At 61.2% G+C, this 25129-nt stretch overlaps 1 protein-coding gene across 1 annotated transcript; it reads left to right on the forward strand.

Annotated features, from left to right (window-relative positions):
* Positions 1–999: 999 nt before the first annotated feature.
* On the forward strand, positions 1000–25048 carry LOC311213949 (relaxin receptor 1-like; the record flags this gene model as incomplete). Its single annotated transcript, XM_084294290.1, has 22 exons — positions 1000–1006; positions 1785–1928; positions 2122–2340; positions 7111–7337; positions 12054–12201; positions 16429–16572; positions 16981–17070; positions 17158–17263; positions 17656–17727; positions 18021–18092; positions 18483–18554; positions 19197–19268; positions 20568–20642; positions 20769–20840; positions 21612–21683; positions 21873–21944; positions 22155–22226; positions 22312–22383; positions 23262–23491; positions 23764–24174; positions 24373–24588; positions 24867–25048. The coding sequence occupies 22 exons, from the start codon at positions 1000–1002 to the stop codon at positions 25046–25048; spliced, it is 2847 nt and encodes a 948-aa protein (XP_084150416.1).
* Positions 25049–25129: the final 81 nt, after the last annotated feature.

Here is a 25129-nt window from a genome sequence, read left to right on the forward strand (position 1 = left end):
TGCAAGGATGAGCCGAGAAGCCACACACTCCCCTCCTTTGTTTCCACTTCCACAGGCTGAAACCTTCCTCTCCAACTCCTGCGAGGCCCCCGCTGTAATTAACATGGCAGGAACAGGAGCGGCACGGCGCTGGGTGTTCCCCGGCAGCAGCAGCAGCCAAGCAGACACACGCGGGGTGCTGAGGGGGCTGGCAGCAGCCGTCCTGGTGGCTCTCACCTGCCTGGCACCTCCCGGGGTGCTGCAGCTGCAGGGAGAGATGCTCTGCACAGCACCAGGGCCTGGCAGCAGGACGTGGCCAGGGATGGAGGGCAGAGGGCAGAGGCAGGGGCAGGCACGCGTGGCACCCAGGCACCCGGCAGCCCCGGGGACCGAAGGGTCGGGAGCCTCGGTGGTGCCCCTGCTCCTGCAGCTCCGCTCCCCCTGCCCTCCGGGGCCCAGCGCCGCAGGGTTGGGTTAAATGGCACAGATGATCCCCGATTAGCTGACCCAAGCTCCGAAATCTCCCAGGCACGAGTGAGCGCTGCTGTCTCAGCTTTTCATTTACATGTTTATTTACTGCCTTTCAGATCACCGGGTTTGCACTGTGCAGCCTCTGATGAATAAATAACCAATGCCCTTGTAGGCCAGATTGATTAAATGTATTTAATTAATGAGCTCGGCTCCCCCTGAGGACTCTCCCAACTAAAATACTGAAACCAGCCTTTTGTATATGACACCGCCAGGACCCATTGATTTGAAACAATATGAAAGAGGAATAATTCAGTAACTTCATCGACTCCGCCACAGGGACATCCCGGGAGGACAGGGACGGGCTGCAGCGGGGCTGCCTCACGGGCTGCCTACACGTGGCGTGTTCCCCCTTGCCCCATGCACACACACTGGGGAGGAACATGTCCCCAAGGGGGAAAGCCCAGCCCTGTGCAGATCTACACCCTTCCCTGGCATCTGCCCACAGAGCTCAGAGGATGCCCACGTTCCAGGCACTGGATGGTGCCCCAGATGTCGGGTAGGAGCAGAGCAGCTCGAGCAGGATGCCCAGACAGGAGATGAGTGCTAGGATGAAGGCAGCACCAGCTGAAGGACAGGGGGTGCCGGGGCAGCCTGCGTGCCCAGACCCATGGGTGGGCAGGGGCAGGCTGCGGGGCAGCAGCGGGATGAGGCAGCAGGCACGGGGAGCTCTCTGGCCCTGCACTTCCCTGCTGCAGACAGCTGAGCCACACGGCTCACGAGCAGCCTCTCCGAAAGCAGCCCCCAGCCTTCCGCCCCAATTCTCCGTCAGCAAACGCGGTGATGGGCAGATGTTAAGAGCTCCCCGGGGCCACTCCTTACCATGCAGGTTGCTGAGCCATCACAATCCAGGGCTCAAAACCTGCTCTCAGCAGCTCTGGGCACGAATTTGCAGCGGTTTGTACCCAGGCGTGGGGCTTGATCCCGTGGGAGGCTGCTCCCAGCCGGTGGGCAGGAGCTGTGCGGGGACGGTGGGCTTGTCCCGTGCCATGCTCAGCCCTGGGGGTCTGCAGGAGGGGGGGAAGGAGCCCAGGGCCGGCCTGATGGCCTCGTGCTGAGGGCCAGGGAGCCAGGGGGACAGCGTGCTACATGTCATGGGCATACAAGGGGGCTGCTGCTGCACCCTGTGCCAAGCTGTCCCCCTGGAAAGCAACCGGAGGTGCAGGCTTTGTCCTGCCAGGCTGAGCACCATCCCGGAGAAGTTGCCGCGCGGGTTTATTAATTAATCCATTAAATTACCGCTGGAGCTAATTGAGACCCGCACGCCCCCCCTCCAGCCGCCTCCCCCCGGCCGCGGCTCGCAGAGGGCGCAGCGCTCGGAGGGCCCCGATGCGCGCAGCTCATTAGCGGCGTGGGGGCCGCGGGGAGCAGCCAGCGCCAGGCCTGCCCCGCGCACGCAGCCGGCTGCCAGCCGCGGCTCGGTGACGAGCACCAGGTTTTAATTAGTCTCAGACACGACTCCTGTCACAAGCACTCTGCTGGGGGTTGTTTGTTTTAATTTGATCAGGGACAGCCGAGGAGAGGGGGGAGAAGGAAGGTAATTAAATCTGACTGGAAAGCCGGGAGTGCCATCGGAGCCGGCGGCCCCACCTGCGCCCCCCGCCCCGCCCGCAGCCCCTAGGTGGCGGTGCGCGCACGGGGAAGCGCCGCGGGGGCGCGCGGGGACGCGCCAGGACGCACGGATTGGGATGCGCAGGGATGCTCGGGGATGTGCCCGGGAGAAGGCTGCTGGTGCTGCCCAAGCCCCGATCCAGGAGCTGGCAGCAGCTCCCGGCTCCCTGCGGTGGGCACAGCACCAGCGGCAGCAGGACAACGAGGTGCTTCGGCTCCCCGGTGAGCCCCCTGCAGCTGGCTGCAAATCCAGGCCCCCAGCCCCGGGCGAGGCCGAGGCTCCTGGAGCTGGACCCCCGGCACAAGGAGAGCGGAGTAGCAGGGTGGCACAGGATCTGCCCTCAGCCCTTCCTTTGTGCAGCCTGGAACGAGCCCTTTTGTCTCTCGGTGCTTCTGTTTCCCTGTTTGTGTTTTGCTGTTTAGCATGGAGAAAATACTGCTCCTAATTTCCCTGCTTGGCTGTCCATAAAGCAATTATCTGATAATTATTTCTGCTCATTGGCAAGTTAGTTCTAATGATGTTTGCTAAATATTTGATTACTATTGCAAACACTGCGTTTGGATTTGGACTCTGGGCTGCGATTGATAAAGGCAGTTTCTGGAATCTCTTTACAGAGATGTCACAGCGAGAGCTAGAATTTGCGATGCTCCTGGGCCTTTTGGCTACAGAGATAACGTAATGAAGGTGATAAGATTGCAGCAGCTGATGACTGATGGAATCAGGCAGCAGAAATCCAGGCAGTTTGGGAAGAAACTGAGAAGGAGACAGGGGAGGGGGTGGCAGTGCTGGGGAAAGGGAGGCACCGCAAGGCTGCTCCCTGCCCTGGGACATGTGCTGGCAGCCAAACAAAACCCTTGTGCCTGCTGTCCCCCAAAACCCCCAGCTCTGGAGCCCCCCAGGTCCGCCACTGCACAGAGCAAGCCCCGGCACAGGTGGTGGTGACAGTGGCAATGCCCAGGGGGGCAGCGGTGGCCGGGAGCCAGCTCAGTGGGACCCTGGCTCGCCCAGCCCTGGCACAAAGGTCTCGAAGGAAGCAGCTCCGAGCTGCCCCTGCTGCCTGCATCTGCAGTTTGGGACATTTCTTGGAACCGATCGATTCCCCTTGACCATAGAGATCCTTTTTCAAGCCCTGGTTTTGCCTGGAGAGCATCGTGCAGCACTTGAGAAATTCTGTTACAGGCCTTTCTGGGTGATTTTCTGTAATCAGTGCCTTACACTAAGAGCCACGGGGCATCAGAGGAGGGGGATCATCCCTGTGCCACGCAGGGCTGTCCTCCAGGGGATTTGCCTGCTGCCAGCAGCTGTCGGAAGGAACACGAGCTTTTCTCACGTTGCTCCTCTTACTGCAGCAGCCGTGGCAGAAGAAGAGCCCAGGAGAAATAGCAGTGGTTAGAGTGCGAATCGGCCAGGCATTCACTGAGAACAACACAGAGAGAAGTGAAGAAATGCTTCATTTCAGCCTCCGTGTGGGCCCTAGGGGGGAGAAAACACTGGATGGAGGCACGCAGCTACCAAACGGCACCGGCTCTGTTTGGCTGGGAGGCAGAGTCCAGCCCAGCATCACTTGGCATCGCACCTTCCCAAAAGCTGGCTGGGGATAAAACCCTATGATGATGAAAGGAGAGAAACAGCGCGGGCTGGAGCTCCCCGTGCGCCTGGAAAGCCGGGGGTTATCGGTGCCGGATCAGGGGCTGTTGGAGCAGAACAGGCTCCTGCTGTACAAACACTGCACTGAGGACGGCCCAGCCCAGGGGACCAGCAGAACGTGGCCCAGAGCTGTGCCTCCTGCACAGACAGCACGACATGTGCAGGATTTTGTCCTCCTGCTTCCAAAAACAGGGGACTATTGGCACCTGGCCTGTCACCAAAAGGAGAGCTGGAACACCTCTGAGCACCTTTCCCCAGCTCTTGCTTTCTCCGCTTCTGCGTGGCTGAAGCATGAAATATTTGCCAAATGGCTGGAGAAAAATTTGTTTCATCTAAAAGTGGCTGCAGTTCCTCTTTCCCCTTTCCCATCAATATTGAGCTTATATTTGGGGTTATTTAGCTTTTCTTGTGCAGCTTGCAGCTTCCCTTTGATCACACAGGTCTGGGGGCTCCACAGAGCTGCGTTCCCTGCCTGCTGCCGTGGCATTTCCCTATGGCAGGCCGACGTTCACATTTGATGATCTGGCCTTACACAAAGTTCAAGAGTCCCTGGGCAGCAAGGCCTGGAATGTCTTAATTCTAGTCCAGACCTGGTGACTTTCAAAGAGCAAATTTTCCTAGGCCCAAAAATCTGGATCTCTGTGCTGCTGTGGCTCCCAAACATCCTCCTGCGAGGTGCTTAGCAGGCTGTGTCTTGCAAGAAGCATAAAGAAATGGAGGGTACGAGCCCTAAAAGGCAGCACAGCTCCGTATTTGTGTCTAAAATGCAGCACCACAACACGGTGTTCTGATCAAACTTGTCTGCTTCAAGGCTGGCGATTTCACACGATTTCAGCATGACAGCTCGAAAGCAAAGGCTTTGATGGCCCAAATATTTTCCTGTGATTTATTCTGCAAGGATCTGCAGAAGTAAGGAGCATGTAAGTTTGCAGAATCTGGAAGAAAGTGCAGAGTGTGCCAGCTGAGGCAGCTTTAGCGATTCGTTCCCCTTCCTCCCAGGCACTGCACAGCCCGGGGCGGCTCAGGCGGCTCCCCCCGTCCCACTTCCCCCGGTGAAGCTCCTGCAGACACCCTGAGCCCTAAACGAGTGGGGTAATTGTTTCAGCATTTACTGCTCTGTGCCTGCAGCCCTGTTCCTGCCCAGCCCGGAGCCGTGACACGGGGCTGGCGGTGGCTCTTTAATGTGCCTCCTCCCGTCCCTCGTGGCCGAGCTGTGCTGGGTGGCAGCGCTGGGATGCTCGGGGCTCGGAGCTGCTCTGCAATGCAAATGCTAGCGCAAGTAAAGCTAATGTTTCTCTTTAGCTTCTGCCACGCGTTTCCCTTTATGAATTCTTATTCCTTCGGGGGCAGTGCTGCAGGACCCGTGCTGTGTGTGGGGAGCTGTGCTGCTGGCACCACGGGCATGGGGGGGCCGCCCAGGCCGGCGCTCATTGCCTGGACGTGCACGCACTGGAAAAGACAAACCCTGTCGGTACGCACACAGCAGCCCTCCCCTTCTCACGGGGATGTGTGGTACAGAGGGGCTGCAGCAGGGCATCCACAGCACTGAGGAAATAACTGCAGAAAACACCTGCAGTTTTGCCCAGCTGCAGCACCGCACACTCTCCTTGTGCCTCAAATTACCACGACGCAGAGCCCAGAGCATCCCTCTGCTGCTGGGCTAAGCACTGACACTATTTCAAAGGCAGCTCTAGGGGGAGCTCAGGGAATCGCTGCTGGTTTTCCTGCATTTCTGGGCAGTGGGAGCGGGCCCTTGCGCTCTGCTCCCAGGAGTTCAGGGGCAGCTGCTCCTCGCCCTGCACCCGTCCGCCCCTGGCCCTTGCCTCTGGCCCTACACAAGCGAGCACAGTGGGGTCAGGAGGGTCCCTGACTGGCACCAGTGCAGCTGCTGGGAATGGGGACCCTCCCCGTTGGTTGTCCTGTCCTGTCCTGGTCAAGGAGCTGGCAGATGCTGCCTGGCCCAGGGTGCCTTCCCCTTCCAGCAGGGACCTGTCTGACCTCGCTGACCGCCGGCTTTTGGCAGAGTTGTGCCATCCTTTTCTAGCAGGATAAAAAGCGATAATGTGCAGGAGAAGTGCAAAACGGTGTAAAACTCCGTGGGGATTTACACGTGGGGGCTACAGCTTCCTGCTGCATCCCGGGGTGTGCCGGGACCTGGCTCTGCTGCGGCTGCAGGGAACATCGGGGCAAGGGCAGGGAGGTGAGGCCCAGCTCCTGCTGTGGCTCTGTGCCTTTTCCTTCAGCACAGGTTAATTCCTCAAGCACTGGGGCTCTGGAGCAGCCCTCGCAGTGTTATATGATGTCCCTTACCCACAAAGAAGGAAATGTGCTGGGGCTGCAGAGCAGCTCCCCAGGGTGAAGCCCAGCGCGGTGCAGCCCGCGAGCAGTGCCCGAGGGCTGGGTGCTGTTCTCCTGCCCACTGGATCTGCTCAGGTCAGGACCAGGTGCCCGCCCCTGCAGCCACGGAGAGGAAAACCCACGGCCACACTCATCAGTTTCCCCTTACCCAGTACGAAGTTGGTACTGGGAGCTGCCGGCTGCTCCGTGCCAGGGACGCAGACACAGCAACGGGAGCGTAGATGGACTGTCCAAGGAGAGGGCAAGCATGCAAATGTCTGCTCCCTTAATTACTGCTGTGTTTTTCTTACAGCTCAGCAGGGAACGGCTTCTCCTGCCCATTCACTTGTTCCTTGGCAGGCTCTCAAGCCTGTGACCTTCTCCCCTGTCCTCTCCTGTTACCTAATAAATGAATTTTCAGGAGGCAAGGGTTTCGAAGTTTACTGCTTCGGATTCCTTTTTGCTGCTAACATAGCTGATAATGGGATTCAGCTCTGCACAGGTTTCTTCTTCACTTTTCAAACAACAGTTAAAATCGCCTTTTCCTCCTGTGTGCGCTCCTCTCCATCTCCTCTCTGGCTGCAGAAGAGGACAGGAGTGCCGTGGCTTTCCGGGGAGCTGCAGATGGAAAACCTGGGGCTGTAGCAGGGCCGATGCCCCAGGAGCTGTGGTGCCGCTGCCCTGGCAGGGCTGCAGGGAGCCCCTCTCGGAGCTGGGTGCAGGGTGCCCAGCCGGGGGCAGCCGGTGCCGTCAGGGGGCTGTGCCGGGGCAGGGGGCTCTGCACGTGTCTGCAGCGCTTTCTCTGATGCGTAAAGGAAAATGCTTGCCAAAAATTCCTACCAGCAGGGTCAGGCAGTAAAGATGCATGCAATTTCTTCTTGCCCTTGAACTGGATGACTTGTGGTTCAGCGGGGATGCTGAAATCATCACGCCTGTTGACGTGAGTGCTGCGCTGCGCAATTTAATCAGGACTAAACGCACGCTTCTGTCGTCTCGCCTGACCACAGGTGCCATCCCCGCCTGCCATCCTTCACGTCTCGCCAGCAGCGCCCCGATCCTGCCGGGCTTTGCTCCATCCCAGGTCAGCTCCCCCTCTGCAACCTGCGCCTGTCCCTGGCTGGTGAAGGGTCCCTATGGGGGTGGGAGCGAGGTGCCGGGGGGCACCCACATCTACCTCTGCACTAATTTCATTCATAACTCCCCCGTTACACCAGCAATGATGAGGCTGCAGAAGGTGAGCAGGAATCAGCCTTCTGGGGGGGTCTGGCACTGCTGAAAGAGCTATGGGGTTGCAGGATGGGGCGCTCATTTCTCCCAAAAAGCCATGGGTTTGCTCACATGAGCTCCAGGGGATGCAGAGGGGATGCAGAACGCCGGGGATGGTTCAGAGGGGCTGAATCCAGCTCGGAAAATTCAGAACTCGGCCTGGAAAGACCTGCAGCTCAGGCACAGAGCTGCTCTAGCACCAGCAGAAGGATGGGACCCACACTGGCAGGGGACCAGCCGAGCCCCTGCACTCAGCCTCTGCTCTCCTTCTGTGGCCAGGGACACTTCCAAGAACCCCTGATTTATGGACTTTCTGCCTGGAGAAGGGAACTTGCCTCCACGCCAGGGGGATGACCGTGGGGCTGAAGGAGAGGGAGGTTTTTGGGATCCTGGGCACGGACACACGTCAGGGGGTGCAGAAGGGCAGGCAGGCAGTGCAGGACATGCAGCACAGCCCCTGCCAGCCCCAGCACCCTGCTGCCCGTGCTTCTGGCAGCTGGAAACCATCAGCGAGTGGTGGGAAGGTGGAGAAACCAGTGCGGTCGGTGGGATGAGAGCAGAAGCTGCAGGGCAGGCTTTCTGCTCGCCCGCCCTTGCCTTTAAACCACGCCACACAAAAGGACAGAGAAAGGAGGACAAAAGCTGGGAGTGGGAAACCTGTCAATAAGAGCTTAGCCAGCAGTTAAATTATAAGGAGTGAAAACGGCCCTCAGGACAAGCGGCAGCTGTTTCCCTGCGCCCCTGGAACATCCCCGCCCCACAGCGCGGGCAGCAGGGACCTCGGACGTGTCTGTGTGCGAGAGCCGCAGCGCCTGCAAGCTGTGCTGCGAGTCCCCTTTATTACATACCATAAAACTCTATTCCAAGAACAATGCCCCGTAGCAACGCAGATATAAATAATGATCACTGCAACACAATCACGCCTTGTCCGCAGCCTCTGCCTGGATGCTCGTGGCCGCCCCGCAGGCGAAGCCAGCGCAACCCCGGGGCGATGCTGCGGCTCCTGTCCTGCTGCCAGCCCTGGCCCTGGCCTGGGGGGCTCCTGGGACCCTGCAAGGCACCGGGGGAGAAGGGCTGAGAGGACAAGGCGCTGGGGTTGCCTTCGCCTGCCTGATGCCGTTCCCCTGCCCTGGGAGCCTGCCCCATGTGCCAGGCCAGGAGCAGCTTCGCTGCCTCTCGGCAGCCTCCGGGAGCAGCAGCCAGAAGCTCCCCGACCCCAGGGCTCTGCGCCACCTGAAGAAAGGTGTTCCTGCTTGTCTTGGTCCACTGCTCCATACCCATAATATCTTTATTTGACTCAAAAACTCAGAAGAAAAAATCATTTATTTCCCCAACTGTTCTCCTTATTTGTCAGGCGCATTGCTTTACGTCTGCTCGGGGTCAGAGGAGCAGGGATTTGCATGAAGCCCAGGTTTTTGCCACGTCTCCTTGGCTGCCCCATGCCCCGCTCCCACCCAGCCCCGCTCAGCTCTGCCGTGGGGCCGCTCCTCCTGCCCGGGACTCAAAGCCGGGGCGCTGCCGGGCTCCGGATGTCACCTTCAAATGAAGTGGGTGAAATCTGGGAGCCGAAGCCCCCAGCTGTGTCCCTTCAAGATCACAGGGCCCTTGGGGGCTGTGGGAGCCCAGAGCAAGCCGCGGGATGGGATGCTCCTCCTGGTCCTTGGCCGCCCCGGCCCCACCTTTGACTCGCAGCCCGTGTTCGCACTGCCACGATCCCCGTCTTGGCAGCGTTTGGGGCGGTGACTCAGTTCCCCAGCAATTTCAAACACAGCAACATCTGCTCCGGCACAGGATAATTAATGACTTTCTGGTTCATCCGCCGAGCAGAAACGCTCGGGCTCGCATCTCCAGCGTACTTGAAACACTTCCCCTCAGCAGCGTTTGGCTTCCCCTCATCGCCGCGCTCACAGGGGCGGCACCACGGCGAGATTTGGGGGCTGCTGCTGGCTCAGGTCCCGCCGGCACCCCAGGGCAGAGCCGCATCTGTGCGTGATCACCGAGCACGGAGGGACGCTGGGGTTTGGACAGCACCACGGGCTGCGAGCCCAGCAGGGCGTGAAGGCTGCTGCTGGTCCGCGTGGGGAATCCCTGTGGGACCCGTGGGGGTGCTGCCCTGGTGCTCCTGCATGCCTCGGGGTGGCTGTGTGAAGGGACAGTGCCTCGCCTCGTGCCCCACAGCATCCCCAAACCTCCCCCTTACAGCAAAGTTAAGGCAGAGCGTGGGTTTGCCAAAACTGTGCAGAAACACCCACGGATGTCAGCCCGGCCAGGCCCACGGTCTCAGCTCTGTGCCTCACTCCTTCTGTTCACAAGGCATGGCTGCAAGATGCACTCAGGTGTGCTTGGAGGGCAGAAGGAGTGAAAATATGTCATATTTACCCCAAAGCAGGCACTCTGTGTGCAGAGCAGCCCGGGTGGGAGCGCAGCAGCACGGGGGTGCCCCCTTTAAACGGAGAGCTCCATCGGGGCTGGGTGGCACACACCGGCAGCCCTTCCTGACCCCCGGCTACACACACCCCATCCTTCTGGGCTTCCCTCTGCACACCCGGGCCCAGCACCCTGTCAGTGCCCACCTTGCTGGGTACCGGGTGCTGCTCAGCCGAGGTTTATCTCCAGCGGGGATCCAGAGCCGGAGCCATGTGGCCCGAGGGGGAGCCGAGGGACGTGGCCTGGGGAGCTGTCTCAGCACAAAACAGAGTGGAAGGGAAGAGCTGGCTGGGTTTGCTCCGAAGTAACATTATCCAGGCAGGGACAAGAGAACTGACAGGACGAGCTCCTTGCGTGGCCGGGCCGTAAATCTGTGCCGTGCGATTGCACAAGCGCTCTCTGGGCCAGGCGGGTCCCCGTGCCGTAACACATCGCCGGGCTCTGCAGCCAGAGATTTAAGGCATGTGCCGGAGCCTCCAGTGCCCATCCATCACTCCGCGGTTACTTGGAGGCACGTCCCCGAGAGCTGGATGAAGGCTGCTGCCAAAGGGTGGGAGGCGAAATTTGTTGGCCCATGAGCAGAGCTCGGGCTAAGAAATGCGGACTCGGTGGGAGGATGCTGACGGCCTGGAGGACCACGGGCGAAGCAGACTGGGGTCGTTTGCCATCAGTTTTGCCGACGAGGCCTCTCCTGTCTTTGCCCAGCCCCTCCAGCTGCTCTCTCGGGGTTTCTGTTTGTGACTCGGGAATTCCTCGCTTTGGGACTGCCTCCCATGCGGCCGGGGCAGCCTTTGCCACAGCCACAGCCAAGAGCAAGCACAGGGGAATTTTGTCAGGCCCCCAAGAGTGCTTTTGTTTGCAGGCTTTGATTTTTCCCCTGGCTGCAGGTGTGCTGGTTTTGCGGTCACCACCATCTGGCAGCCAGCAGCAAACGCCCCCGTTTGGACACCAGGGCAGAAAGTGCCCCAGCACCAGCCCCCACCCAGCCTTGGGGCCGAACTCAGGGCTCAGCCCTGAGCAGCACCGCAAACCCCTGCAGGCAGCCTGGGACGGGCAGCACAGAGCTCTGCATGGACCGAATCCCTACGGGGGCGAGAGGCAGGGGGCGGCAGGTTTCGGGGCCCCTTCCTCGAGCCCCGCTGCCGGTGACGTGGGATCGGGGCACATCTGGGGGACGTGTCCCTTCTGAGCTGGTCCCACCGGCGGCCCCTGCAGGTCCCCCGGGGCCCTGGGACCTTCCTGCTCCTCAGTGCACCAGTGAGTCCCACACGGATGGCACGAGGACGAGGTGGGGGAGCAGGTCCCGTGTCCTGACTAAAAATTCGCTTTCCAGCAGCAGGGGTTAATTTTTACAGATTTTTCTGGACCCATAGCAAGCATTTGGAAGTGCTGGGGCAAGGAGGCTGGAAGGAGAGCTGTGTTCCCAGTGCAGATGGTTTGGGGAACTTAGCATGGAGATCAAAGCCGTGGTGGGAGTCTGCTCTCTAATCGGGACCACCTCGCTTCCCCCTCCCGCTGCCCCGGCTGTGAAATCCCGATTACGCACCCCTCTGCCCAGAGGTCCCACTGAACTCGGGCAAAGCTGCTTTGTCTGGGGGGCTGTCCTGCGGCTCCCACTGCTGCTCCCTGGGCTCCCAGCCCCTCAAAATGGGCTGAGGAAGGGGCCGCAGGGACCCCGATGCGGTGCCAGGTGGGGTCCCCTGTCACCCTCCCCACCTCCCAGGCAGTGCCGGGGGCCCGGGGCTGTCCTGCCCCCACCGGAGCACCCGTCCTGTGCCGGGCAGGGCTGGGCACCAGCACAGGCTACAAACCCAGCAGGGGACCCTCCTGGGGAGGGAGCAGCCCCTCAGCCCCCTCCTCTGTCCCCGGGCTGCCTTGGGGTGCGCTCCCCGTGTTGGGTGCCCCGGGCGGGGGCACAGCTCGGCTCCAGGCTGCCCCAGGGCTGGGGAGTGCAGGCCGAGGGCTGCCCCCCCCCGGCAGGGACCGTGTCCATTCCTCTCGCTGCTTCCCTCCTCGTGCACATCCTCTCACTGCCTTCTGTTGGCCAGAGAGCAGCGTCAGGCTGCAAGGAGCTGCAGATGCACTCGGGCTGCTCCTGCGCCCTGCACCCTGCACCCTGCGCCCTGCACCCTGCAGGCAGCCTCCCGGGCCGCAGGGGTCAGCACGGCTCATTCCTTGCTGGCAGTGAGGACGTGCAGCATCCCCAGTGCCAGCACCCAGGAGCCTGGGAGCTGTGGGTGCTGCTGTGCACTCGCAGGAGCACATCAAGGATTTCAGCGTCCCCTCGCCTCCTCCTCCCGCCTCCGGCAGCCCAGCAGATCTCAACCTGCCGCCCGCAGCACCGGGACAAGCTGGGATGAAGCTGCTCCTGCTCGTCCTGCCACCACTCTTCTGGGCTGCTACGAGTAAGTGGGTGTCCCCGCAGGGCAGGCAGAGCTGGGGGGGGGTGGCAGGACGCCCGGCTGAGCTCCTGGCCAGGGGTCCACGGGGAATTTTGTGCTGGGATTTGATAGAGGTCCTGGCACACGGCGCAGTGATGCTCGCTGCCCCCAAACACCGTGCTGCTGGAGAAAAACTGCTGGTGCTTGAGGAGTTCCCTGCAGACCTCCTAACGCTGCCCTCCGGACTTCGCTGCTGCCTCCAAGCCCAGAGATAATCACAGGTCCTGGCTCTGCCTTTTAGCCAGGGGCAGGGGAAGGCAGCACCGGAGCAGATGCAGCACCAGGGCTGTGGGCTGAAAGGGGAGGGGGGGGCAAACCAGATGAAAATGAAACGTTTTGTGCTGGAAGTTGGGGGTGTACGACGAAAAGCTGGGAGTTCTGAAGTGCTGCTGTTTGAGTCTGATTTGCTGTGCTTTGCTTTCAACAGTGTCCATGCAAACTGCTCCTCCCCTGCTGGCCCCGGGGGGGGGCTAAGCCCCCTCCCCAGGCAGGCAGCTGGTTACTGCCAGCACCCCGAGGTGCTTCGCTGGGGGTGCACACAGCTGGGGGTGCTCCTGTGGGGCGTGGGGAGGGGGCAGCAGCCCTGGGCAGACCTCGTGGCACAGACAGAGCTGGGCACCAACAGGGAACGGGACAGGGTGTGCTGCTGGCAGAAATCGGCTGCAAAAACCGCGTGTGGGTTTGTTTGCAGGCAGAGGTAACGTGGACACGGCGTGGTGTGCTGCGTGTTGGTGTCTGGAGAGGTCACTTTGGAGATGTGTTTGTTGAACTGGGTGGGGAAATGTGCCCCGTGTGCAGGGGATGCAGGTCGGGGCTTTGGGCTGCTCTGAGCCGGGTCTGAGGGGAGCTGGCTCTCCGGTGGGAAGCCTCCAGCAGCCCCGACCTCGCTGCTCTCGTTTCGTGCCGCCCTCACACTCGCTCTGAAGCCCAGCAAAAGCTGCCAGAAGGTCCCCACGATGCGGCTGCGGGCTTAGGACAGGGCTTTGGGGTCTGCGGGGGGGGAATGAGCCTGAGGCCAGGTTTGGGGCTGGGGCCATGTCCCCCGGCAGCAGCGCTCCCGGCTCCTCGGCTCCACTTTTATTTCGGTCACGGCTGTTTTACGGGCGATGCGTGGGCTTCGTTTACAGCCCTGGGTGGCCCTCACGAAAGCTCAGCAGATGCCAGACCCAATCCCAGCTAAATTTGGCCACTTCCTCTCGCTGCTGGCTGCTTCCCAGCCGGGCAGAGCCGGGCAGGCGGGGGGCACGGCTGTGCCGCGGGGCTCGCGGGGGCCGCTCTATCCCGCGGGATGCGCTCGGCTGTCCTCAGCCTCCTGCCTTACCTGGGGCACCCGCTTCTCCTCGGGTTTCTATTTATTTATCTATTTATTTCACCTTCCTCCCCACCCCACACCGTTTTCCCTCTGGCTGCCCCCAGCCCCAGGGGGGCTGATGCAGAACCAGGCGCTGGGGCCGGGGCCTTGGCTGGGACCCCGCAACTTGGGCTGGTTCCTGAAGAAATCGCATCTGCCTCTGCTTATGTATATAAATATATATACGTATAAACTCTCCCCGCTCGGTATTTACATAGCTCTACACGCAGGCTCTCTGCAACGGGGACCTTGAGGCCCTGGAAAGGTTCCCGTTACCTTCTGCGGGTCCCACATAAATTCAGAGCAAGAGAACAGCCAGAAAGCTGCGTGATGGAGCAGCGAGCAGCAGAGGACCTCCCTGCATGTCCAGAAATGCAACCAAGGCAGGAAACATCCATCAGGAGGGGCTTGAGCCCAGGGCTCAGCAGGCAGATCGGTTTCCATCTGCAGAGCCTGGACAGGATGAGGGAGATGCTTTCCCCATGGGGCTGCAGCAGAGCAAGGGTCAGGGGTCTTGCACCGTCCCTCTCCCTCCTGCTCTGCGTTTTCTTCCTCTTTCATCACCCCAAATCCTCTGCTAAGGAGACAAGTTTTCCTTACAGATTTATGAGGAAGCATTAGGACAGTTAGTGAGGAGGAGCAATGCTCGCCTCGCCCTGGTGCGGCCATCCTTGTCCCTTCATCTGTCACTGGCCCTCTCTCTACAGGAGGAGATTGTCTTCCTTCATCTTCATCTTCCTCTTTACCCACGTAAGGCACCCATCACCGTGCTGATGAGCTCTGTCTGGAGCCACTCGGATGGCTCTAGATGACTCCCGGCCCTCCTGGCCTGTCGCTGGGCACAGCTGCCATTTCGGTTAGCTTCTCCTGCACTTGTATTACTGGCTGTGATCTGCCAGCATGGGCTAAATAAATAAAGCTCTCGTACCGAAGCATTAACGTTCAACAGGGCCACTAGAAACAAACTCGGGGTCGTGGGTGCGGACTGGGAGGAGAAGGGCAGCAGCCCTCCCCCAGCCCTGCTGCTTTCTGCCACGATCCCAGCTCGTGTGTGCTGTGCTATCGGCAGGAAAGAGACGGGCTTGCTCCCAGCCACAGCAACAGATGATCAGCATAAACGAATTTCCAGGGATACTGTTTTTGCAACGTTTAATACGAGATGCCTGTTTTAAAGTTTCGGGCAGACGGTGAGCCCATCTGACAGTCGTTATGTGTGGCAGTGCTCGGCAGTAGGACCGTGGGTTGGGACGTGCCTAACGCAGAAGTACAGCCACAAACATTCAGAAAAACCTAAAATTACTGCTCTGTTTGCAGAAAGACTAGTCAAAGGGGGCACTTCCAAGCAGCAGTCGCCAGTGTACTGCACAAAAGAGGAAAAAAAAAAGAGAGAGAGAGAGGGAGAATGAAGGAATTTTGGCAAAAGATGCTGAGTTTTAGAAAATGCTGGGTGAGTTTACACAGCCAGAGACTGCTCTGCCCGTTAGGGATGCCTGGTGGCGATCTCAGCAGAGGCAGAGGCAGAGGCAGAGGCAGAGGCAGAGGCAGAGGCAGAGGCAGAGGCAGAGGCACGGCACCGCTGTGCCCAGCCCCGCTCAGAGCCGCACCGTGCACGGCCTGTGGTGAGCTGGGCCCAGCCTCCCTGTGCCTCCTCCGGATTTCTGCCTCTCTCAGACCCGTTCCCCATCACTCTGCATCCCTCTCCACCCTCGTCTTGTATGGCAGACACTGGGGAGGGGACAGGCAGCCAGCAGGGGGGCTTTCAGCCACTTGCAGCCTGCTTGCAGTCGCTGTGCCACACACAGGCGTTTCTGGGCAGAAGGACGCTGTGTGTCCGAGAAAAGAAATGGTCTGCAACAGGCCATCAGGGCAGCACAGCCAGCAATGCACATCCACTGAGGGAGACAGGGAGAGGAGGTGCCCTGGGGCCGGTGCTGAGCTGCCGGGCTGCTGCAGGGCTGCAGCTGGGACGCGGCTGTCCCCATCTCCCGCCTGGGTCCTGCTGTCAGTGGGGCTGGCGAGAGGTGCCAGGACGTGTGCTCAGGGCACAAGGTCAGCCTGGGGAGTCCGAAGGCATCGCTGGCACCGCCTGCTCGGCCACAGGCTGCTTCCACCACAGCTGCCAGTGCCGTAACCGTGCCATCCTCCGCCCTGCCCGCCCCAGCGCCGTGCCGGGGCACCAGCCCCAAAACCACCCTTCTGACCCAGACGGGCACGTGGATGTGTGGTGCTCTGAGTCACATCCACCTCCACGTCACACCGCAGTGCTGCCGATGGGACGGCTAATGAGGTGTGTGTGTGAGGGAGGAAAGTGCTTGTAATTCAGCACGCCCCATTAGCCGGTGACGGGCTGGCGGTTGAAGAAAACCCTGGGCGACAAGCGGGGCCCCGCCGCGCAGCCCTGCTCCCTCCCGGGGCCGACTGCTGCCACTTCCCTGCGCCTGATCAAAGCGGGGTGTGGAAGCGTTTAGCTGGATCTGAGGCATGCCTCTGCCACGGGAAATCGCGGGGTATTTATGGACGGGGCCCTGGAGCTGGGGATCAGGGTGGCTCTGACAGAAAGGGCCCGGCAGAAGGGGAGCCCGAGCTGCCGGGACAGCCTCACACACTGCGTGGGGCTGGGACGGGGCAGGTGGGCTTTAAGCCATTAGGAGAATATCTGCCTGCATCTGCTGTGGGTGTCGGGGGATGTCCCACAGAGATCAGAGCCCTTTGTGGGGTCTGGTGGTGCAGGGCTCACGGGTGGCTTGGGGACAGCACGGGCACAAAGCGGGGTGCGACCCGGGAGCTCAGGTGCTGCCCGAGGGGAGCCGAGCACCGAGCACCTCCTCTTGCTTTGGCAGAGCCTCTTGTGACTCACCCCAGGGACAGCCACCCGTGTCCCCTGGGGCAGTTTCCCTGCGGCAACCTCTCCGTGTGCCTGCCCCAGGCCCTGCACTGCAACGGGGTGGAGGACTGCGACAACGGAGCCGACGAAGAGAACTGCGGTAATTGGCGAGCCCCTAGGAAGGGGGGGTCCTCGGTGGGAATAACACCCTGGACCTGGGGGTGCCAGGATCCAGGACCCTGAGGGCATTAGGGCAGAGCTGGGTCCATCCCTGGGAGCAGTGGCAGTGGGGGGAGCCCTGGACCTGCTTCTTTATCCAGCTGCTTCCTGGCTCTGGCATGCGTAACACACCCGGGCACCGTGGCCACGCGTGCCCCATGCAGGAGATCATCTGGGTCCTGGTTTCATCCATCCCCGCACCCTGTCTCAAGGTTACTGGGGTTTTGCCCTGCCCAGATGTCAGCCCAGGCACGAGGAAGGATGCTCAGGCTGGGCATCCCGAGCTGCCGTGTGGAGGGGACAGTGCCGGGCCCCTTCCCCATGCCCTAACAGCGCTCCCCGCCCGCAGTGGACAACAGCGGCTGGCTCTGGGACCTGGGCGACAAGCTGGCCACGCACAGCAGCGGCACGGCGGTGGAAGACGAGGCAGCCCCCTGCTGTAAGCCTCCTATTTGGGCTCCGGGCACCCCCCCCTAGCTGTGTGTCCCCTTTGCCCCCCCAGCACACCCCCTCTGCTTGCCCGCAGTGCTGGAGCTGTTCCCGGCGCGGTGCCGGTGCTGGGGCCAGGCAGTGGACTGCACCGCGCAGGACCTCAGCGCTGTGCCCTGGGTCTCCCCCAACGTGACGAGGCTGTGAGTAGCAGTGGGACGTGCCCTTCCCCTTCCCCCCCAGACAACCCGTGGCCCCCCAGGGCTGTCGGCCTCCTGTCACAGGGTTTTGGCTGCTCCGTGCAGGGCCAGAGGTTGGTGAGCCCCAGCTGCTTGTCACATGTAGTGAGGGCTGGGAGGGGAAGGAGAGCCTGAGAAAACTCATCCGTGGCAAACAGTGCTTGCAGATTGGGAGAGCAATTAGCAGTGCTGTGTTAACGAACAGCAGCTGCCTTGCATCTCATTTGTATTTCACTGGAGAAGGTGAAGCCTCGGCTGCCCCATCCTCCTGTGATAAAAGTTCTCTGGTCTCAGAATCTGGTTTCTTTATTTATTTTCCTCCCTCCCTCCTTCCCCCTCCCTGTTTTCCCATTCAGGGACCTGAAGAAAAATAAAATCCGCTCTCTGCTGGACAGTCAGTTCGCCAAGTACAGGAGGCTGAGGAAGCTGTGAGTATCGGCCCTCTGCACCCTGCTGCACCAAGCGGGGCGAGCAGCGGGTGGGCAGCTCAGGGAACAGGAGCGTGCACGTGTCAGGGAGGCTTTGCCGGGCTGTGCCATGGCCCTGCATTAACCCAGGCACTCCTCAGCCTTTCCTCACCTCCACTGCTCGGTGAGAGGAACAGAGCTGGAGGAACAACGATGCCATCGGTCCCCCTGCACGAGTCCTGCGATTCTTCTCCAGGCTGAGACCCGAGAAAGCGTTTCTTTTCCACTCTGTTTTTCTGTTCCATTTTTAATAGATTTCTGCAAAACAACAAGATCCGCATGATCTCACCCAAAGCGTTTGCTGGACTTTCTCAGCTCAAAATGCTGTAAGTAAGAGCTGCTGCGTTACGAGGCCCTGGGGAGGGAGCCGTGGGACGGAGGCAGCCCTCCGCTCCTCTTGGCACGCCAGGCTCGCAGCGCAGCCGCCCCCAGGCCTCTTGGGCTCCTTGCTCCTGCAAGAATCCGAACCAAGCCTGCTTTAAACTGGAGTAGGTGGGTGAACGTGGGGCAGGGCAGAGGCACTGGCACATCCCACGCATCAGTCCCTTCCCCTCCCACATTTGCCTGCCTGATCCAGGGCCCTGCATCGGTGCTGCGAAGGGAGAGGAGCCGTGGGTGCTGGCAGCGGGGGGCACGCAGGCTCCTTGGGAGCTTTAGCAGAAGCTGGGGGACCTGGCAGTGGTACCAGATCATTTTCCTTCTCTGCTGGTTCCCAGGTTCCTCAGCCACAACAAGATCTCCCAGCTGAAGCCCCGAATTTTCGAGGACCTGCAGCACCTCGAGTGGCTGTGAGTGCCCCCTGGTTCTGCCTCCAGTGCGTGATCCCCGTGCACCGTGACACCAATTCCTCGGGGAGGGGGGGTAATGAGGCCGGGGCTTGTCCACGATCTCATTACGGGTATCAGATGGAGGCTGCTCTACAAGGTGATTCCCCTCCCGAGCGTGCAGGGATGGCCCAGCCAGCAGGGCAGGTCTGCTCCCCGTCAGGTTTCCCCTTATTTGCCATGGGACCAGCGCAGTTATTCCTTAAATCAAAGAGGAAGAACAGAATGATGAACGACTCACGGAGGGTGGTCCGTGGCGCAAACAAGCCAAAGGGCTTTTGAGAAGCCAAGCACGGCCCTGAATTCCCCGGGTGGCTTTTAATTTATCGTTATTTCACAGCAGAGGAGAGGAAAAATCCAACAGGCCCTGCCTGTGAAGGAATCCAGGCTCTGCAGCTGGAGCCGATGCAGGATTCACGGGGAGCAGGATGGGATGGGGGGAGCCCCCACCCAGGGGTGGCACCGGGGGGATCTGCAGGGCAGGAGGGGCAGAGGCAGCTCCCCGGGCACGGCGTGGTGCTCGGCGTGCTCCTGGTGCCAGCAGCCTCCCGCTGCCTTCCTCGCCAGCGGCTGGTGCCCATCTCACTCCTCCTCCTCCTCCCGCAGGATGCTGGACAACAACAGGATCGCCAGGATCGCCCCCGCCGCTTTCGCAGGGCTGAGGTCCCTGTACTTTCTGTAAGTCCTCCTGCCCCCTTCTCCAGGCTCTGCCCCCTTCCTTGGGGCTAAGCCGAGGGTGTTGTGGCTTCCTCGCCCTTGTGCGAGCTGTTTGAGCACCCGGCTGAGATCAGGGCTGTCCGTAAGGTCCGGCCACTTCCAGGAGGGAAGTAGGGGATAACTGACTGGCTTTGGCCACCGTAAGACAAATTTTGCAATCACTCCAGCGTGAATTTAATGCCTTCCCCACCTCCACAGTGCAGATCAGAAACTCTGGCAGCAGCTTGGAGTCAGAGTAAGGGGAGAAGTCTTGGCTGTGAGACTGGAAAAAACCCGTGTGTGAGCGCACACACACACACACACACACACACCCCACACACACCCCACACACACACACACACACACTCACACACTCACACATCTGCCCGAGCTTTGAGCTGCGTTCCCTGAGCTTGCACCTGCAAGGGAAGAGCTGCAGCTGCTGGGGGCTCCATCACTGCTGGCACTGGTTGCAAAAACCCCAAAATTGGGTGCAGGGTACTGAAGTAATTTGTAGGGCTGGGGCTGGGGAGCCACCGGGGCTGGTGGGGGCCCTGGTTGGGGATCTGGGGCCGTGAGGGAGCTGGTGCAGGGACCCCAGTGCTGTGGTGCTTGGGGTGGCACCCAGCATCCAGGCGCCTGTCCCCGCTGTCCCCAGAGCGAGCTGTGGGGCAGTGCCCCCACCCCGGGCTGCATTCCCATGTCGCGGGCAGGGGAGCCGCTCTGCTCGGTGACGTAGCTTGTTTATCCTGCTGCTTTTTTTAACAAATTGAGCTAATAAACTGCGGTCACACGAAGTGCACCAAGGAGCGCTGTGCACGCAGGCGTGTGCAAAAGTTGCTGAGAAAAAATGCCAGAAGGGATTCGTGCTGTAAATCTGCCCTCGCTGCCTGTCACTCCCGGGTCACTCTGCTTCCACGCACCTTTCTCCATGGGCAATGCCCCTCAGCTCCCTGGCAAGGCTGTCCCACAGCCACTAAGCACAACCCATATCGGTACCACCACATCCCAAAGGCAGCAAGAGAAGCTCTGTGCCTCAGTTAAGGTGTGTGCATCAGCACTTTGCCCTGGGCAATGATGGCAAAACCACTGCTGGCACCACAACCAGGATGCGGGGAGCTGGTGCAGCCAGCAGGGCGCTGGAGGTGCCACCAGCCCTGAGCTCGCCCCGGGCACTGCTGTGAGCTGCAGCCCTGCAGGGAGGCCGGGCACCGGCAGAAAGCCCTCGGGTGCATCCTGTGCAGCGCTGTGACCCCGTTTGTCTCTGTCCCCTCCCTGCAGGTACATGCTGAACAACTCCCTGGCTAAGATACCCAACACCTCCCTGTGTGCAGAGATGCCGAAGCTGAGCTGGCTGTGAGTACCTGGCCTTGGGCAGCCGGGTCTGGGGCAGGCGCCGCTCCCCGGGGTGGATGGAGGGGGCCGGGGGCTCCCGGTGGGGATGGGGACAGGGAAGCAGCCACACAACCGCCTTTCCTGCAGGGATCTGGAGGGGAACAGGATCCGGGCGGTGCGTGGGGCCGTGTTCCAGGAGTGCCGCGAGCTCACCGTGCTGTGAGTACCCCACAGGGACACCCCTTGGTGGGCTGGGAGCGGAGGGGGCTCTGCTCAGGCCCCTTTTCCCTCTGCTCTGGGCTAGGCAAGGGGCTGTGTTTCAGCTGCTAGGCGAGGGGCTGTGTTTCACATGAACAGTTTTGCTCCATATTTGTAGTGCTGTCGGCTTCATGAATTTGATACCAGCTCTGTAGGGACCTGATGGGGCACCCCGGGGCCGTGTCCAGCAGCTGTGGGTCCGGAGGGGGGTTTCCCCGCCAGCAGCAGCCTGGGGCTGCCGGAACCGAGCGGGGTCAGAGGCAGGGTGCAGCACAGAAAAAGCTTCCCATGGTGCGCAAGCAACGAGGCTTGCAGCCAGCCCAAAGCCTTCCGCTGGCATCCAAATCCCCTAAAAATATCTCTGAGGAGCGCCATAAACTTTGTGAGCTGGCTCTGTGTGTCAAACCCCGAGCGGCTCTGCTTGCTGCCCCCCTGCCCGGGGCCTGTGCCGCTGCAGGGCTGGGGCTGTGCTGTGCTGCGGGGCCTCACGCAGCCTTCCTGGGGCTGCCAGAGGAAAAGAATTCACCCTGGTAATGCCCAGGCCTCTCCCGGGGTGTCCCCATGTGTGATGGCTGTACGTCTCCCAGGGGGATAGATATGGCTGGGCTCGGTGGGGCTGGGGGCACCCCAGGGATGTGACCCCCCGAGTGAAGCACCCTGAGTGCCAGGTGATGCTGCAGATGGTGCGCGAGGCTCCGCTGCATCCACGCTCTCCTCCTCCTCCTCGCTCAGGGTCCTGCGCAGGAACAGGATCAGGTGGATCCAAGGCGGGACGTTTTCCAGGCTGAACAGGCTGGTGGAGCTGTAAGTGTCCCCCCGTCGTGTTCCCTGAGCCCCAGCTGCTGCGGGTGGGGGTCCCTTGCTCAGGACCCGCTGTGTGGGGGCTGTGTGCCCCCTGCCCACCCTGTGCGGCCCGGTGGTGCTGGCACAGCGGGCGCAGAGCCTGTGGGCAGATGGCCTCGTGACTTCTCAAACACTGCCCTGCTCTGCCAGAGACCTGTCCTGCAACGGGCTAGACGAGCTCCCGGCATCGCTGTTCAATGGCCTGGCCGACCTGCAGCAGCTGTGAGTACCGGGTGCCCTGCCACCATGGGGAGGGGGCAGCCAGCACCCGGCCCCCGCGAGGCGCTGCGCAATTCTGCTCTGGGGCTGTGCGCCCTTCCTGGGGGTGGGGGGTGCTGGGGAGAAGCCAGAAAAGCCTCCCCTCTGTCCTCACTTTCAGCTCCTCTGATAGCTTCCAGGTGGGAAAAACAGCACCGCTTTCCTTCCTTTCAGGAATATTTCCTACAACCCCTTGAAGGAGATCTTCCCCGGGCAGTTTGAGAGCCTGCCCCAGCTGCAGTCCCTGTGAGTCCCACGGCGTCCCCAGCCCCGCAGCACCGAGGCCAGCCCGGCAGCTCCCAGCCTCCCCTGCCCTGCTTTTGCCTTGCAGGAGCCTGGAAGGGCTGGAGATCCCCAACATCCACAACCTGACCTTCCACAGGCTGGCCAACCTCTCGCACATGTGAGTGGAGGGGCTGACCCCAGCTCGCTCCTGGCACTGAGCAGGCGGCACCGGCCCCCGCGCACGCCGTGCCTGCAGCTCCCAGTGCAGGACCCCCTGCCGGGGCAGCAGGGGCGTTTATCCCCCACCGAGCTGCAGATTATCCCCCCCAGTGCATGCCACACGAGGATCAATGCACATTTCTGAGCGTGCACTGCACGGGTGGTGCGGGAGGGGTGGGCTGTGGGGCGAGGTGTGCACAGCGCCGTGTGCCCGAGTGTCCCCTCCGAGGTGCCTGGGCCCGAGGTAACGGCCCAAGGACAGCAGAGACGGGCAGGAAGGCCGGGCAGGCACCAGGCAGGCACCGCACACGTGGTGGAAGCACAGCCGAGGAGCCAGCTGGGAGTGCTGGGGCTCTGCTTTGGAAGGATAGAAAAAAAAAATCATTAATTATCTCCAGATGCACATTTTAGAGTACCTGTAATGAAAGACAACCGTACATCTTCCCTTCTGTAATTGGTCTGTTTGGACTGTAAATACAGCACATTTTCTACCTGACTTGCTAATAAGCAATCATTTTCTCCCCTTTTATCTATAATTAAGCAGAAACGAGCCTTGCATTGCAGTTTTGTAGTCATTTTCTAATGCAGAGTTTTACCAAGCTTGTAAGGGATTGCTTTTATAAGGCTTGAGAAGATTAATCTGAAATAATATGCAGGGGAAAAAATCTGAATCCCTGCTAATGGAAGTTGAGAGACCTGAACAAGGGAATGGTTTTTAAATGTTTGTGAGAGGCAGGGCTGGAGGAAAACTGGAGCACTGGGGGTGCTGGAGGAGGTGGCTGTGGCAGCAGGAGGGCCGTGCAGGCCGGGTGGCAGCCAGCCCCTTCCTCCCAGCAGCTACTTCAAGAAGTTCCAGTACTGCAGCTCCGCGCCCCACGTGCGCAGCTGCAAGCCCAACACCGACGGCATCTCCTCCTTCGAGCACCTCCTGGCCAACATCATCCTGCGCGTCTTCGTCTGGGTCATCGCCTGCGTCACCTGCCTCGGCAACCTCCTCGTCATCTGCATGCGCTCCCTCGTGGCCACGGAGAACAGCCAGCACGCCATGGCCATCAAGTCCCTGTGCTGTGAGCTGGGAGCAGAGGGGAGGGCACGGGGGGGGCTCTCCAGCTCACACCACCCCAAACCAGCATGGCCAGGGCCCGTTGCTGCCCGCCTTTCTTTTTATGCCTTTGCCAGGTGTGCTCCTGGCACATCTCGGCTCCTGCCCGTGCTTATAAGCACCGTGGGGCAGCTCTTCTAACACGTGCCCACAGCAGCTCTGCGGTGGCTTCGTGGCCCCGCAGGGCGCTGACTGCCCGCTGCAGCTGCCCCCTCACCCTGCCTTGCCTCCCCCCAGGTGCAGACGGGCTGATGGGCATCTACCTCTTCGTCATCGGCGCCTTCGACCTCAAGTACTCGGGCGAGTACAACAAGCACGCGCAGGGCTGGATGGGCAGCCTGCAGTGCCAGCTGGTGGGCAGCCTGGCCATGCTGTCCTCCGAGGTGTCCGTCCTGCTGCTGACCTACATGACCCTGGAGAAATACTTCTCCATCGTCTTCCCCTTCAGCCACCACCGTGCGGGCAGGAGGCAGACCGTCTCGGTGCTGGCCGCCATCTGGCTCCTGGGCTTCTCCCTCAGCCTCGTCCCCCTGTGGTGCAAGGAGTCCTTCGGCAACTACTACGGCCGGAACGGGGTTTGCTTCCCGCTGCAGTCCGACCTGGGCGAGCGGCCCAGCGCCAGGGGCTACTCCACCACCATCTACCTGGGTGAGGCCCTCGGGATGGGGATGGGGATGGAGCGGGGCAGGACGGGGTCCCAGTGGCAGGGGGTGGCTCAGCACACTCGGGTTTGGGGCGAGCCCTGGCTGCGGAGCTGCCTCTGCCCCCTCTAGTGGGGAATGGGACCGGTCCTGCTGCGCCACGGGCCCAGCCGAGGTGCTCGGAGGGAAACCTCTTCCTCTCCAGGCTTGAACCTCGCGGCCTTCGTCACCATCGTCTTCGCTTACACCGGCATGTTCTACTCCATCCGCGTCACCGCCTCCAGGACGGCCCAGCGGAGCGTCTGCTCCCGGGAAGTCGCCATCGCGAAGCGCTTCTTCTTCATCGTCATCACCGACGCGCTCTGCTGGATACCCATCTTCCTCCTCAAGCTGCTCTCCCTGCTGCAGGTGGAAATACCAGGTGAAGGACCCGGCCGGGCCCACCGCTGTCAGCCCAGAGCCCCTGGGTGGGGGCCCCTCGGTGTGGGTGCTGCCAAGGGTGGGTGTCTGAGTGCAAGGGGTGAGCATCACCCGTCGCAAGGTGGACCCTGGTCCCCTGCAGCTCCCCAGAGAGCAGCAGTTGTGACCCTCCCATGGCCATGAGCTTGGAATTGGGATTGCCCCCGTCTGTGGCATGGGTGGGTTCCCCCAGGCAGGGCCCTGGCCGCCTAACGCCGTGTCCTCGTTGGTGGCACGCAGGCACCGTCACCTCCTGGGTGGTCATCTTCATCCTGCCCATCAACAGCGCCCTCAACCCCATCCTCTACACCATCACCACCGCCCCCTTCCAGGAGCAGCTGAAGGGCTGCCTGCAGGCCAAGCAGTCGGAGCAGTCCCAGAGGAGCTCCGTGCTGGCAGTGCCACACGCCAGCACCGCCTGACGCTGCCCGGTGGCACGAGGATGCCCCAGGGGATCCCCACATCTCCCCTGTCAGAGCTTCCCCTGTGGCAGGCAATGGCTG

This window comes from Netta rufina (genome assembly GCF_964035555.1).
Source record: "Netta rufina genome assembly, chromosome: 12".
In the NCBI taxonomy this organism is placed as follows: domain Eukaryota; kingdom Metazoa; phylum Chordata; class Aves; order Anseriformes; family Anatidae; genus Netta; species Netta rufina.